The sequence below is a fragment of the Salvelinus fontinalis genome, chromosome 7 (genome assembly GCF_029448725.1).
Source record: "Salvelinus fontinalis isolate EN_2023a chromosome 7, ASM2944872v1, whole genome shotgun sequence".
NCBI lineage: Eukaryota > Metazoa > Chordata > Actinopteri > Salmoniformes > Salmonidae > Salvelinus > Salvelinus fontinalis.
Window position 1 is genome coordinate 67,408,312 of NC_074671.1, and position 14,666 is coordinate 67,422,977.

The 14,666-nt window shown below is 43.7% G+C and overlaps 1 protein-coding gene across 1 annotated transcript; it reads right to left on the reverse strand.

The window, feature by feature from the left end:
• Positions 1-3,782: 3,782 nt before the first annotated feature.
• LOC129860125 (uncharacterized) lies at positions 3,783-13,343 on the reverse strand. Its single transcript, XM_055930444.1, has 8 exons — positions 13,047-13,343; positions 10,838-10,955; positions 9,380-9,625; positions 8,663-9,091; positions 7,948-8,490; positions 7,648-7,790; positions 4,301-4,418; positions 3,783-4,165 (listed from the first exon to the last, which is right to left on the reverse strand). Exons 1-8 carry the CDS (start codon positions 13,341-13,343, stop codon positions 3,783-3,785), a joined length of 2,277 nt encoding a protein of 758 aa, XP_055786419.1.
• Positions 13,344-14,666: the final 1,323 nt, after the last annotated feature.

Sequence of the window (14,666 nt, forward strand, 5' to 3'; positions counted from 1 at the left end):
ACCCCCAGACCAGTATATTGTTGTGGTATTGTTGTACTGTGACCAACCCCCAGACCAGTATGTTGTTGTGGTATTGTTGTACTGTGACCAACCCCCAGACCAGTATATTGTTGTGGTATTGTTGTACTGTGACCAACCCCCAGTATATTGTTGTGGTATTGTTGTACTGTGACCAACCCCCAGACCAGTATATTGTTGTGGTATTGTTGTACTGTGACCAACCCCCAGTATATTGTTGTGGTATTGTTGTACTGTGACTAACCCCCAGACCAGTATATTGTTGTGGTATTGTTGTACTGTGACCAACCCCCAGACCAGTATATTGTTGTGGTATTGTTGTACTGTGACCAACCCCCAGACCAGTATATTGTTGTGGTATTGTTGTACTGTGACCAACCCCCAGTATGTTGTTGTGGTATTGTTGTACTGTGACCAACCCCCAGTATGTTGTTGTGGTATTGTTGTACTGTGACCAACCCCCAGTATGTTGTTGTGGTATTGTTGTACTGTGACCAACCCCCAGACCAGTATATTGTTGTGGTATTGTTGTACTGTGACCAACCCCCAGACCAGTATATTGTTGTGGTATTGTTGTACTGTGACCAACCCCCAGTATGTTGTTGTGGTATTGTTGTACTGTGACCAACCCCCAGACCAGTATGTTGTTGTGGTATTGTTGTACTGTGACCAACCCCCAGACCAGTATATTGTTGTGGTATTGTTGTACTGTGACCAACCCCCAGACCAGTATGTTGTTGTGGTATTGTTGTACTGTGACCAACCCCCAGACCAGTATGTTGTTGTGGTATTGTTGTACTGTGACCAACCCCCAGTATGTTGTTGTGGTATTGTTGTACTGTGACCAACCCCCAGTATGTTGTTGTGGTATTGTTGTACTGTGACCAACCCCCAGTATGTTGTTGTGGTATTGTTGTACTGTGACCAACCCCCAGTATGTTGTTGTGGTATTGTTGTACTGTGACCAACCCCCAGTATGTTGTTGTGGTATTGTTGTACTGTGACCAACCCCCAGACCAGTATGTTGTTGTGGTATTGTTGTACTGTGACCAACCCCCAGACCAGTATGTTGTTGTGGTATTGTTGTACTGTGACCAACCCCCAGACCAGTATGTTGTTGTGGTATTGTTGTACTGTGACCAACCCCCAGTATATTGTTGTGGTATTGTTGTACTGTGACCAACCCCCAGACCAGTATGTTGTTGTGGTATTGTTGTACTGTGACCAACCCCCAGTATGTTGTTGTGGTATTGTTGTACTGTGACCAACCCCCAGACCAGTATGTTGTTGTGGTATTGTTGTACTGTGACCAACCCCCAGACCAGTATGTTGTTGTGGTATTGTTGTACTGTGACCAACCCCCAGACCAGTATGTTGTTGTGGTATTGTTGTACTGTGACCAACCCCCAGACCAGTATGTTGTTGTGGTATTGTTGTACTGTAACCAACCCCCAGTATGTTGTTGTGGTATTGTTGTACTGTGACCAACCCCCAGTATATTGTTGTGGTATTGTTGTACTGTGACCAACCCCCAGACCAGTATGTTGTTGTGGTATTGTTGTACTGTGACCAACCCCCAGTATATTGTTGTGGTATTGTTGTACTGTGACCAACCCCCAGACCAGTATATTGTTGTGGTATTGTTGTACTGTGACCAACCCCCAGTATGTTGTTGTGGTATTGTTGTACTGTGACCAACCCCCAGACCAGTATATTGTTGTGGTATTGTTGTACTGTTACCAACCCCCAGACCAGTATGTTGTTGTGGTATTGTTGTACTGTGACCAACCCCCAGACCAGTATATTGTTGTGGTATTGTTGTACTGTGACCAACCCCCAGACCAGTATGTTGTTGTGGTATTGTTGTACTGTGACCAACCCCCAGACCAGTATGTTGTTGTGGTATTGTTGTACTGTGACCAACCCCCAGTATGTTGTTGTGGTATTGTTGTAATGTGACCAACCCCCAGACCAGTATATTGTTGTGGTATTGTTGTGCTGTGACCAACCCCCAGACCAGTATATTGTTGTGGTATTGTTGTACTGTGACCAACCCCCAGACCAGTATGTTGTTGTGGTATTGTTGTACTGTGACCAACCCCCAGTATGTTGTTGTGGTATTGTTGTACTGTGACCAACCCCCAGTATGTTGTTGTGGTATTGTTGTACTGTGACCAACCCCCAGTATGTTGTTGTGGTATTGTTGTACTGTAACCAACCCCCAGTATATTGTTGTGGTATTGTTGTACTGTGACCAACCCCCAGTATGTTGTTGTGGTATTGTTGTACTGTTACCAACCCCCAGACCAGTATATTGTTGTGGTATTGTTGTACTGTGACCAACCCCCAGACCAGTATATTGTTGTGGTATTGTTGTACTGTGACCAACCCCCAGACCAGTATATTGTTGTGGTATTGTTGTACTGTGACCAACCCCCAGACCAGTATGTTGTTGTGGTATTGTTGTACTGTGACCAACCCCAGTATATTGTTGTGGTATTGTTGTACTGTGACCAACCCCCAGACCAGTATGTTGTTGTGGTATTGTTGTACTGTGACCAACCCCCAGACCAGTATATTGTTGTGGTATTGTTGTACTGTGACCAACCCCCAGACCAGTATGTTGTTGTGGTATTGTTGTACTGTGACCAACCCCCAGACCAGTATATTGTTGTGGTATTGTTGTACTGTGACCAACCCTCAGACCAGTATGTTGTTGTGGTATTGTTGTACTGTGACCAACCCCCAGACCAGTATGTTGTTGTGGTATTGTTGTACTGTGACCAACCCCCAGACCAGTATGTTGTTGTGGTATTGTTGTACTGTTACCAACCCCCAGACCAGTATGTTGTTGTGGTATTGTTGTACTGTGACCAACCCCCAGTATGTTGTTGTGGTATTGTTGTACTGTGACCAACCCCCAGTATGTTGTTGTGGTATTGTTGTACTGTGACCAACCCCCAGTATGTTGTTGTGGTATTGTTGTACTGTGACCAACCCCCAGACCAGTATGTTGTTGTGGTATTGTTGTACTGTGACCAACCCCCAGACCAGTATGTTGTTGTGGTATTGTTGTACTGTGACCAACCCCCAGACCAGTATGTTATTTGACGTTTAGTTTTTCTGACCAGGTCAGTATATACAGTATCTCTCTCTGTCATATATCTGGTATGTTTATTTAAAGTATATTTATAGTATTTACAGTATATGTTCTTTAACTCGGTTACATTTAGTATTATTTTATATAAATATTTTTTTCCGGCCACATATGGAAAATACCAACACACTATTTTGTTATCATAGTCACTGTAATGGAATTATGTCACAAATGGGGAAATAATTCAGAATAAAAAGATTTGGAAGACTAATTGTCTCCCATTGTGAGTGTGTTTGGTATTTCTCAGGTCCATCAGCAGCATACTTACAATATCCATTATTATTATTATTATTATTATTGGTATTATTATTTGATTAAAACAAACTGAAACAAGACAGCAAAGTGCGTACATTTTAATATTAATATAAACTATCTAAGTACATGTGTAAAAACTAAGTAAACAATAAAGTACTACATATAGCAGGTAAGTAGAACATCGAACATCAACAACTGACAACATCAGTAGTCCATCAACGTCCATTACCATTAGCCAAGATGGCCGCCTTCTGTCTTCAAGCATTTCTCAGAGGAAGAAGAAAAGACGGGAAGTCTTGGTTACAGTCGGCAGGATGTCGACAGTAGTTCCTCATCCTTCTTTCCATAATCCCTACCTTTTACACGTGGCCTTGAAGATCTTAACCTCTCCCATGTCAGCCAGCAGGGTGGTGTTGAAGGTGTTCTTGAAGTCCTCAGTGAACACCAGGTTTGTCTCGAGGCGGACCTTGTTGGCCCAGATCAGAGTGGTTCCCGGACGACAGAAGTATCTCATGGTGAACAGCAGCTCCTCTAAGTCGCGGTGATACACCACGTCAGCCGCCAGCACGTAGTCATAGCGATACACGGATCTAGGGTAAGTGCGTTCCACCTCAGGACCCCAGGTTAGAGCTGTCACCTCAGGTGTATATTTAGAGCGCCCTCTGGTGTTTCGGAGCAAGTTGTATCTCAGATTACTAAGGACGTCTGGGAGGTCGGTGGCCGTCACCTGGGCACCTGGGGGACACGTTACATTAGGAGCTTTTTAAGAAGCAGAAGAACAAGAAAACTGACTACAAAACACATCTATCACCAGATACAGCAGCTGATAGGATTAGAGTCTAAAACTCAAAGGTAATCAGTAAGACTTACCCAGTAGACTGGCGACGATAGACACTAATCCTGTCCCTGATCCCAGTTCCAAAACCTGCTTTCCTTTCAGATCTATCACATCAGTATTGGTCTCCAGGTAGTTACATAGAGCCAACGCCTGCAGGGGAGCCAATACATTATATTACTATGTGTAGCCAATCACCACCTAGTGTTCCATCACATGTGTGTTGCAGGTAGGACCTTTTTAGAGGTCCACCACTAGGTGGCAGTAGTCCATTTGTCTGTTACCCTGTAGATGAGCATTCTGAACTGAAAGGCAAGAAGACACCTTACCTGTTGTTCCATGTGAGTGTTTGTTGCATTGATTTACCCTGCTGACTACTTCAAATGTAGCGATTTATCCTGCCGACCACTTCAAATGTAGGGATTTATCCTGCCGACCACTTCAAATGTAGGGATTTATCCTGCCGACCACTTCAAATGTAACGGTTTATCCTGCCGACCACTTCAAATGTAACGGTTTATCCTGCCGACTACTTCAAATGTAGCGATTTATCCTGCCGACTACTTCAAATGTAGCGATTTATCCTGCCGACCACTTCAAATGTAACGGTTTATCCTGCCGACCACTTCAAATGTAACGGTTTATCCTGCCGACTACTTCAAATGTAGCGATTTATCCTGCCGACAATGCCAAATGTAGTGATTTATCCTGCCGACAACGCCAAATGTAGTGATTTATCCTGCTGACTACTTCAAATGTAGTGATTTATCCTGCCGACAACGCCAAATGTAACGATTTATCCTGCCGACTACTTCAAATGTAGCGATTTATCCTGCCGACTACTTCAAATGTAGCGATTTATCCTGCCGACTAATCCAAATGTAGCGATTTATCCTGCCGACTACTTCAAATGTAGCGATTTATCCTGCCGACTACTTCAAATGTAGTGATTTATCCTGCCGACTACTTCAAATGTAGGGATTTATCCTGCCGACTACTTCAAATGTAGCGATTTATCCTGCCGACCACTTCAAATGTAGTGATTTATCCTGCCGACTACTTCAAATGTTGTGATTTATCCTGCCGACTACTTCAAATGTAGCGATTTATCCTGCCGACCACTTCAAATGTAGGGATTTATCCTGCCGACCACTTCAAATGTAGGGATTTATCCTGCCGACCACTTCAAATGTAACGGTTTATCCTGCCGACTACTTCAAATGTAGCGATTTATCCTGCCGACCACTTCAAATGTAGGGATTTATCCTGCCGACCACTTCAAATGTAACGGTTTATCCTGCCGACCACTTCAAATGTAACGGTTTATCCTGCCGACTACTTCAAATGTAGCGATTTATCCTGCCGACTACTTCAAATGTAGCGATTTATCCTGCCGACCACTTCAAATGTAACGGTTTATCCTGCCGACCACTTCAAATGTAACGGTTTATCCTGCCGACCACTTCAAATGTAACGGTTTATCCTGCCGACTACTTCAAATGTAGCGATTTATCCTGCCGACCACTTCAAATGTAGTGATTTATCCTGCCGACCACTTCAAATGTAACGGTTTATCCTGCCGACCACTTCAAATGTAACGGTTTATCCTGCCGACCACTTCAAATGTAACGGTTTATCCTGCCGACTACTTCAAATGTAGCGATTTATCCTGCCGACAATGCCAAATGTAGTGATTTATCCTGCCGACAAAGCCAAATGTAGTGATTTATCCTGCCGACAACGCCAAATGTAGTGATTTATCCTGCTGACTACTTCAAATGTAGTGATTTATCCTGCCGACAACGCCAAATGTAACGATTTATCCTGCCGACTACTTCAAATGTAGCGATTTATCCTGCCGACTACTTCAAATGTAGCGATTTATCCTGCCGACTACTTCAAATGTAGCGATTTATCCTGCCGACTACTCCAAATGTAGCGATTTATCCTGCCGACTACTTCAAATGTAGCGATTTATCCTGCCGACTACTTCAAATGTAGCGATTTATCCTGCCGACTACTTCAAATGTAGCGATTTATCCTGCCGACTACTTCAAATGTAGCGATTTATCCTGCCGACCACTTCAAATGTAGTGATTTATCCTGCCGACTACTTCAAATGTTGTGATTTATCCTGCCGACTACTTCAAATGTAGCGATTTATCCTGCCGACCACTTCAAATGTAGGGATTTATCCTGCCGACCACTTCAAATGTAGGGATTTATCCTGCCGACCACTTCAAATGTAACGGTTTATCCTGCCGACTACTTCAAATGTAGCGATTTATCCTGCCGACTACTTCAAATGTAGCGATTTATCCTGCCGACCACTTCAAATGTAACGGTTTATCCTGCCGACTACTTCAAATGTAGCGATTTATCCTGCCGACAATGCCAAATGTAGTGATTTATCCTGCCGACAAAGCCAAATGTAGTGATTTATCCTGCCGACAACGCCAAATGTAGTGATTTATCCTGCTGACTACTTCAAATGTAGTGATTTATCCTGCCGACAACGCCAAATGTAACGATTTATCCTGCCGACTACTTCAAATGTAGCGATTTATCCTGCCGACTACTTCAAATGTAGCGATTTATCCTGCCGACTACTCCAAATGTAGCGATTTATCCTGCCGACTACTTCAAATGTAGCGATTTATCCTGCCGACTACTTCAAATGTAGCGATTTATCCTGCCGACCACTTCAAATGTAGTGATTTATCCTGCCGACTACTTCAAATGTTGTGATTTATCCTGCCGACTACTTCAAATGTAGCGATTTATCCTGCCGACTACTTCAAATGTAGTGATTTATCCTGCCGACCACTTCAAATGTAGTGACTTATCCTGCCGACTACTTCAAATGTAGTGATTTATCCTGCCGACAACGCCAAATGTAGCGATTTATCCTGCCGACAACGCCAAATGTAGCGATTTATCCTGCCGACTACTTAAAATGTAGTGATTTATCCTGCCGACTACTTCAAATGTAGCGATTTATCCTGCCGACTACTTCAAATGTAGTGATTTATCCTGCCGACCACTTCAAATGTAGTGATTTATCCTGCCGACAACGCCAAATGTAAGGATTTATCCTGCCGACTACTTCAAATGTAGTGATTTATCCTGCCGACAACGCCAAATGTAGTGATTTATCCTGCCGACAACGCCAAATGTAAGGATTTATCCTGCCGACTACTTCAAATGTAGTGATTTATCCTGCCGACAACGCCAAATGTAGTGATTTATCCTGCCGACAACGCCAAATGTAGTGATTTATCCTGCCGACAACGCCAAATGTAGTGATTTATCCTGCCGACTACTTCAAATGTAGTGATTTATCCTGCCGATAACGCCAAATGTAGTGTAGAACTGTACTCACTGCTGGCCATATCACTCCGCCATGGGAGTCCATTGCCTCGACGATGTTGATTTTGTGCCCAGCATAGAAGTAGACCTCTCTGTCCAGGCGTATCCAGGGGACGTGGGTATTATCCAGCTGGGCTTCCTTGGTGTCCAACTCCTCTACACAGGAATGGAACAAACCACTCATTCACATTCTAATAGGGGATGGATCATACCATTGCTATTTCCTGGGTGTGTACTGACAATGGAAGACTTGTGTTCTTGAATGATTGAGTCTGAGTATCTAGGGATTTAAATAATGGTGTCAACAACTCACCGATAATGTCTTCGTCAGTCACTTCGGTGCTACAGCGGGAGTTAGTGTTTTCTGCTTCATCGTCATCATCCTCATATCCTTCATCACTATGTTCCAATGTTTGTTCCTCCCATGCTTGGCAACTGCCATCACCTGCATCAGCCTCCTCCTCCTCCTCCAAACTGTTGTCTTGTTCCTCTGACCTTTTGTCTGCCTTCACAACAAACTGCTCGACCCAGACTGGTCTCTCCTCCTGCTGGACATTTGAGTCCTGAGTGTCTGCCTCCTCTGCAAACTGCTCGACCCAGACTGGTCTCTCCTCCTGCTGGACATTTGAGTCCTGAGTGTCTGCCTCCTCTGCAAACTGCTCGACCCAGACTGGTCTCTCCTCCTGCTGGACATTTGAGTCCTGAGTGTCTGCCTCCTCTGCAAACTGCTCGACCCAGACTGGTCTCTCCTCCTGCTGGACATTTGAGTCCTGAGTGTCTGCCTCCTCTGCAAACTGCTCGACCCAGACTGGTCTCTCCTCCTGCTGGACATTTGAGTCCTGAGTGTCTGCCTCCTCTGCAAAAGAAACATAAAGAAGACCACAAGTGAATCCATGAAGTGTAGCTGCTGCATGTGCAGTAGTTAATGTGGATCCTAATAAACTAAACTAATTCAACAACACAATGAGATCCCCTCCTGGCCTTTCAGAACTTATAATTAGTATATTTACAGTAGGTTGGATGCTCACCAAGACCCCCAAGCTCTGATTCGGAGGTAGAATGTGAGCCAGCAGAATTCTGCTGCTCTTCATCGTCTCTGCAATCCTGAGAGTCTTCCTGGTTTTCTCTGTCCTTGTTCTCCTCTTTCAGTCCTTTCTTCTGTGTCTCGTCTTCTTCCTCGTTCTCAGTTGTTTCATCTGCCTTAAACTCTTCCTCCTTTTCCTCTAAACCATTTTCCTCCTCCTGTAAACGCTCTGTGACATGTTCTTCCTCCTCCTCTTCCTGTTGTTTTCCTGGGACCAGCTCTGGTTCCTCCTCTGTTTCTCGACACGTGCCCATGAATATGTTTACTTCTCCAGTCTCAGCCAGCAGTGTGGTGTTGAAGGTGTTCTGGAAGTTCTCTGTGAAGCTCAGGTCTGTCTTGAGGCGGACCTTGTTGGCCCAGATCAGAGTGGTTCCTGAAGATCACATGAGAAATAAGCCTCATTTAATGCTTTCATGTGTTATATTGTGTTATCGACTGTGCGCTTGTTTATTCCATGTGTAACTCTGTGTTGTTGTTTGTGTCGCACTGCTTTGCTTTATCTTGGCCAGGTCGCAGTTGTTAATGAGAATTTGTTCTCAACTAGCCTACCTGGTTAAATAAAGGTGAAATAAAAAATGAATAAAATATTCTGGGATTTTTTAAACTGTTCAATCAATAAATCCACCAACCAACCAATCAACCAATCAATCAATCAATCAACCTGGACGGCAGAAGTATCTCATGGTGAACAGCAGCTCTTCCAGGTAGTCATGGTGATACACCACGTCAGCCGCCAGCACGTAGTCATAGCGATAGACGGATCTGGGGTAGGTGCGTTCCACGTCAGGACCCCAGGACAAAGCTGCAGCTTGGGGAGTGTACCTACAGCGCCCTCTTGTGTTACGGAGCAGGTTGGCTCTCAGGTTACCTATGATCTCTGGTAGGTCTGTAGCTGTGACCCAGGCACCTGGGGACAGGAAGCACTCTGTTAATCAACTAACAGACACACAGGTGGCCAGTACCAAATCAACCCCTAGCCTCTAGTCGTCTAGTGCCGAGGACACCATGCAGATCTGAAAAGGTTGGATAGGTGTAAGTGGTATAGAATGCCGGGACCTCCTCCACCTTGATAGCACCTCCTCCACCTTGCTAGGACCTCCTCCACCTTGACAGGACCTCCTCCACCTTGACAGGAACTCCTCCACCTTGATAGGACCTCCTCCACCTTGACAGGACCTCCTCCACCTTGACAGGCCCTCCTCCACCTTGCTAGGACCTCCTCCACCTTGCTAGGACCTCCTCCACCTTGGTAGGACCTCCTCCACCTTGCTAACCACCTTGGTAGGATCTCCTCCACCTTGGTAGGACCTCCTCCACCTTGCTAACCACCTTGGTAGGATCTCCTCCACCTTGACAGGACCTCCTCCACCTTGATAGGATCTCCTCCACCTTGATAGGACCTCCTCCACCTTGCTAGGACCTCCTCCACCTTGCTAGGACCTCCTCCACCTGGCTAGCCACCTTGCTAGGACCTCCTCCACCTGGCTAGCCACCTTGCTAGGACCTCCTCCACCTTGATAGGATCTCCTCCACCTTGATAGGACCTCCACCTTGCTAGGACCTCCTCCACCTTGCTAGGACCTCCTCCACCTGGCTAACCACCTTGATAGGATCTCCTCCACCTTGATAGGACCTCCTCCACCTTGGTAGGACCTCCTCCACCTTGGTAGGACCTCCTCCACCTTGGTAGGATCTCCTCCACCTTGGTAGGACCTCCTCCACCTTGATAGGACCTCCTCCACCTTGCTAGGACTTCCTCCACCTTGCTAGGACCTCCTCCACCTTGGTAGGACCTCCTCCACCTTGATAGGATCTCCTCCACCTTGGTAGGACCTCCTCCACCTTGATAGGACCTCCTCCACCTTGATAGGATCTCCTCCACCTTGGTAGGACCTCCTCCACCTTGATAGGACCTCCTCCACCTAGCTAGGACCTCCTCCACCTTGCTAGGACCTCCTCCACCTGGCTAGGACCTCCTCCACCTGGCTAGCCACCTTGCTAGGACCTCCTCCACCTGGCTAGCCACCTTGATAGGCTAGGTATAAATGTTTCCATATTACTTACACCTCTCCGATCTCCTCAGATGTACAATATGAGTGAATGTAATGTCCAGACTCACCTAGGAGTGTGGCTACAATAGACACTAGGCCAGGGCCTGCTCCTAGCTCCAGCACTGCCTTGTCCTCCAGGTTCAACTGCTCAACGTTGGTCTCTAGGTAGTGACACAGAGCCAACGCCTGAAGGCAACCATAGTTACTATAGAAAACATCATTATAGTTGGTAGAACCTCAACCATAGTTACTATAGAAACCATCATTATAGTTGGTAGAACCTCAACCATAGTTACTATAGAAACCATCTTTATAGTTGGTAGAACCTCAACCGTAGTTACTATAGAAACCATCATTATAGTTGTTAGAACTTCAACTGTAGTTACTATAGAAACCATCATTATAGTTGTTAGAACTTCTACCATAGTTACTATAGAAACCATCATTATAGTTGGTAGAACCTCAACCATAGTTACTATAGAAACCATCATTATAGTTGGTAGAACCTCAACCATAGTTACTATAGAAACAATCATTATAGTTGGTAGAACCTCAACCATAGTTACTATAGAAACCATCATTATTAACTTCATTTTCATGCTAATGATACTGTTTTTTACTGTTGTGCCTCGTCTCTTACAAAAGCTTTCCAGAACTTGCAAACTGCTTTTTATACTGTTCAACATACCTTGTGTCAATTGAAGCTTATCCTCAATACTGACAAAACTAAACTAATGGTGTTTTCTAAAACAAGAAATAGACCTCTGAACCTTTCACCTATTACTACCTGTCAGGGCAAGGAGATTGAGGTTGTAACCTCATATAAATATCTTGGAATTTTAATTGATGACGGCCTCTCTTTTAAATTGCATATTCAACAACTTACAAAAACATTGAAGCTGAAATTGGGATTTTATTTCAGGAATAAGGCCTGTTTTTCTTTTGAAGCCAGAAGGAGGCTAGTATCAGCTACATTTATGCCTTTACTAGACTATGGGGATATTTTATATATGAATGCTTCCGCTCAGTGTTTGAGATCAATTGATACCCTTTACCATGGCACTTTGAGATTTATTTTAAACTGCAAAACCCTTACGCACCACTGCACTTTGTATACCAGGGTTGGCTGGCCTTCTCTAGTCACTCGTAGGCTCAGTCACTGGTATACTTTTATTCACAAAGCCATTTTGGGTTTACTACCTTTTTATTTTGGCATTTTTATTGTTCAGAAATGTGGTGGGTCGTCTCTTCGTTCGCTGGACTTTATCCTGCTAACGGTTCCAAATGTCCAAACTGAATTTGGTAAAAGGTCTTTTATGTACTCTGTGCCATCGTCTTGGAACGCCTTACAAAATACTTTTAAACTGGAAGAACTTGTCCCGATTTGGTATTTTTAAATCACTGATGAATGATCTTGAGACTGATTCCCTGACCTGTCAATGTTTTTAATTTGCTGTTTTTGATTTTGTTATACTCTTGTGAATTCTATGGTTTTTACTAGATTACTTGTAGTTTTTCATGTTGTTTGTCTGTAATTTTTGTAATGACTTGGTACTGCCTGTCTTGGCCAGGACGCTCTTGAAAAGGAGATTTTAAATCTCAATGAGCCCTTCCTGGTTAAATAAAGGTTAAATAAAAAAATAAAAATAAATTATAGTTGTTAGAACTTCAACCATAGTTACTATAGAAACCATCATTGTAGTTGTTAGAACTTCAACTATAGTTACTATAGAAACCATCATTATAGTTGTTAGAACTTCAACCACAGTTACTATAGAAACCTTCATTATAGTTGTTAGAACTTCAACCATAGTTACTATAGAAACTATCATTATAGTTGTTAGAACTTCAACCATAGTTGCTATAGAAACCATCATTATAGTTGTTAGAATTTCAACCATAGTTACTATAGAAACCATCATTATAGTTGTTAGACCTTCAACCATAGTTACTATAGAAACCATCATTATAGTTGTTAGAACTTCAACCATAGTTACTATAGAAACCATCATTATAGTTGTTAGAACTTCAACCGTAGTTACTATAGAAACCATCATTATAGTTGTTAGAACTTCAACCATAGTTACTATAGAAACCATCATTATAGTTGTTAGAACTTCAACCATAGTTACTATAGAAACCATCATTATAGTTGTTAGAACTTCATAAATCATCATCACCATCCTCATCACCACCATCAATCATCATCCATCATATTAATTAGTCGTTATCCTACATCCATCTATGAATGACATGTTAAATAGTAGACTAACTCACCGCTGGCCAGATGACAGCACCGTAAGAGTCCAAGGCCTCCAAGATGCTGATCTCCTCTCCTACGTAGCAGAACACCTCTTTACCAAACGTGGAGTAGGTAGTGGGGGCCCAGGCCTGCTGCTTCTGCTGCTGCTGGGGTTCAGTCTCCTTGGCTTTGTCATCTGATTCCTCCTCACCGTCTAGCACTGTTGTCTCGCTATCATCTTTCTCATCTTCATCTTCCTCCTCCTCCTCCTTCTCTACTTTCATGAAAGCAGTGTCCTTCTCATCTTTGTGATTTGTGCCTAAAGGATCCATAAAAATCTGAGATATGATTATTTTACATCAACTGCATTGATGTTGAAATGACAAGTTAGCTACTAATGGTAGAGTCAGCTCTCTCTTCAGGCTCAGTCTCTCCCACACTTTGTAAACACAGCGTCCAACACTTGAGTTTTATCTCTCTCCCCTTCTCCCTAACTTCACCCCTCCCCGAACCATGTTTGGTAACAACATATTTTTCCCCGCTTACAGCCTGTCAAAGCTAAGTACTGTAATGAAATCCTTTCCCCCTTAGACAGCCTTCCACAGCCCTCTTATGAACTGCCTCACAGCGGAGTTGACGAGAGAGCAGAAACGGACACTTTTAAATCCTTTATCAAACCAAAAACCATCACCTACCTACTGCAGTTCTTGGATTTATTTGGTCAGTGGGTTTTTGGGGGTCAACCCTCCACTTTTCTGTCTTGGTTTTCCATCTCGTATGGATTAATTAAGTATTTTTCTCTTCTTCTTGTTGAAGATCGTTCTAACTGCATCTTAGGAAGTCTCAGAGTCGAGGTTTTAAGACTTTATCAGAATCAGAATCCTGCTGGGTCGTCACAGAGTCAAGGTTTTAAGACTTTATCAGAATCAGAATCCTGCTGGGTCGTCACAGAGTCAAGGTTTTAAGACTTTATCAGAACCAGAATCCTTCATCACACCAACCCAACTCTATATTTAGAGATGGAACCATCTGAAACACACACAAACACATTTTAGATTTAAACAAACAATATTGAAATCACCGTAAACTGTCAACTCCATCTCCCTGATATACTAAGAGAGGATATGAATTTTGGTTCAAATGTGTTTATTTTAATTAGGTTTTAGAGTCATGAAGCAACTGAGGACAGGGTCTGAAATTAACACCAGCCACCCGCCAAATGTGGGTAGATTTTGGCAATGGCGGGTAAAGATGTTAATTTCATCAGTCACATTGGCGGGTGGTTAGGGGTCAGGGATCAGGTCTACACAGTGCCAGCTTTCCACTCGCATTTGCAAATTAAAAATAAAGTCAAGTTTGAGCACATTTATGGCAAAAAAATAAACTGTGCAGTAGCCGTTTTCAAATCATTTCTGCCATTTTTGTTTCATAGCTGGTAATCGCACGAAGAATTAGGAATCCTATAGCCCTCCTCATGCAGCAACACTGCCTGGCTTGTGGGCTGTGAGCAGCTGTGAGCACTGTGAGCACTGTGAACACTGTGAGCACTGTGAGCAGCTGTGAGCACTGTGAGCACTGTGAGCACTGTGAACACTGTGAACACTGTGAGCACTGTGAGCACTGTGAACACTGTGAGCACTGTGAGCACTGTGAGC

Coding starts and splice junctions, on each gene's coding strand:
- LOC129860125 (XM_055930444.1), bottom strand. CDS start 13,343: ATGGATCCTTTAGGCACAAATCACAAAGATGAGAAGGACACTGCTTTC. Junction 9,626..10,837: donor TATTGTAGCCACACTCCTAG/GTGAGTCTGGAC, acceptor TCCTGTCCCCAG/GTGCCTGGGTCACAGCTACA. Junction 4,419..7,647: donor GCGGAGTGATATGGCCAGCA/GTGAGTACAGTT, acceptor GCTCCCCTGCAG/GCGTTGGCTCTATGTAACTA.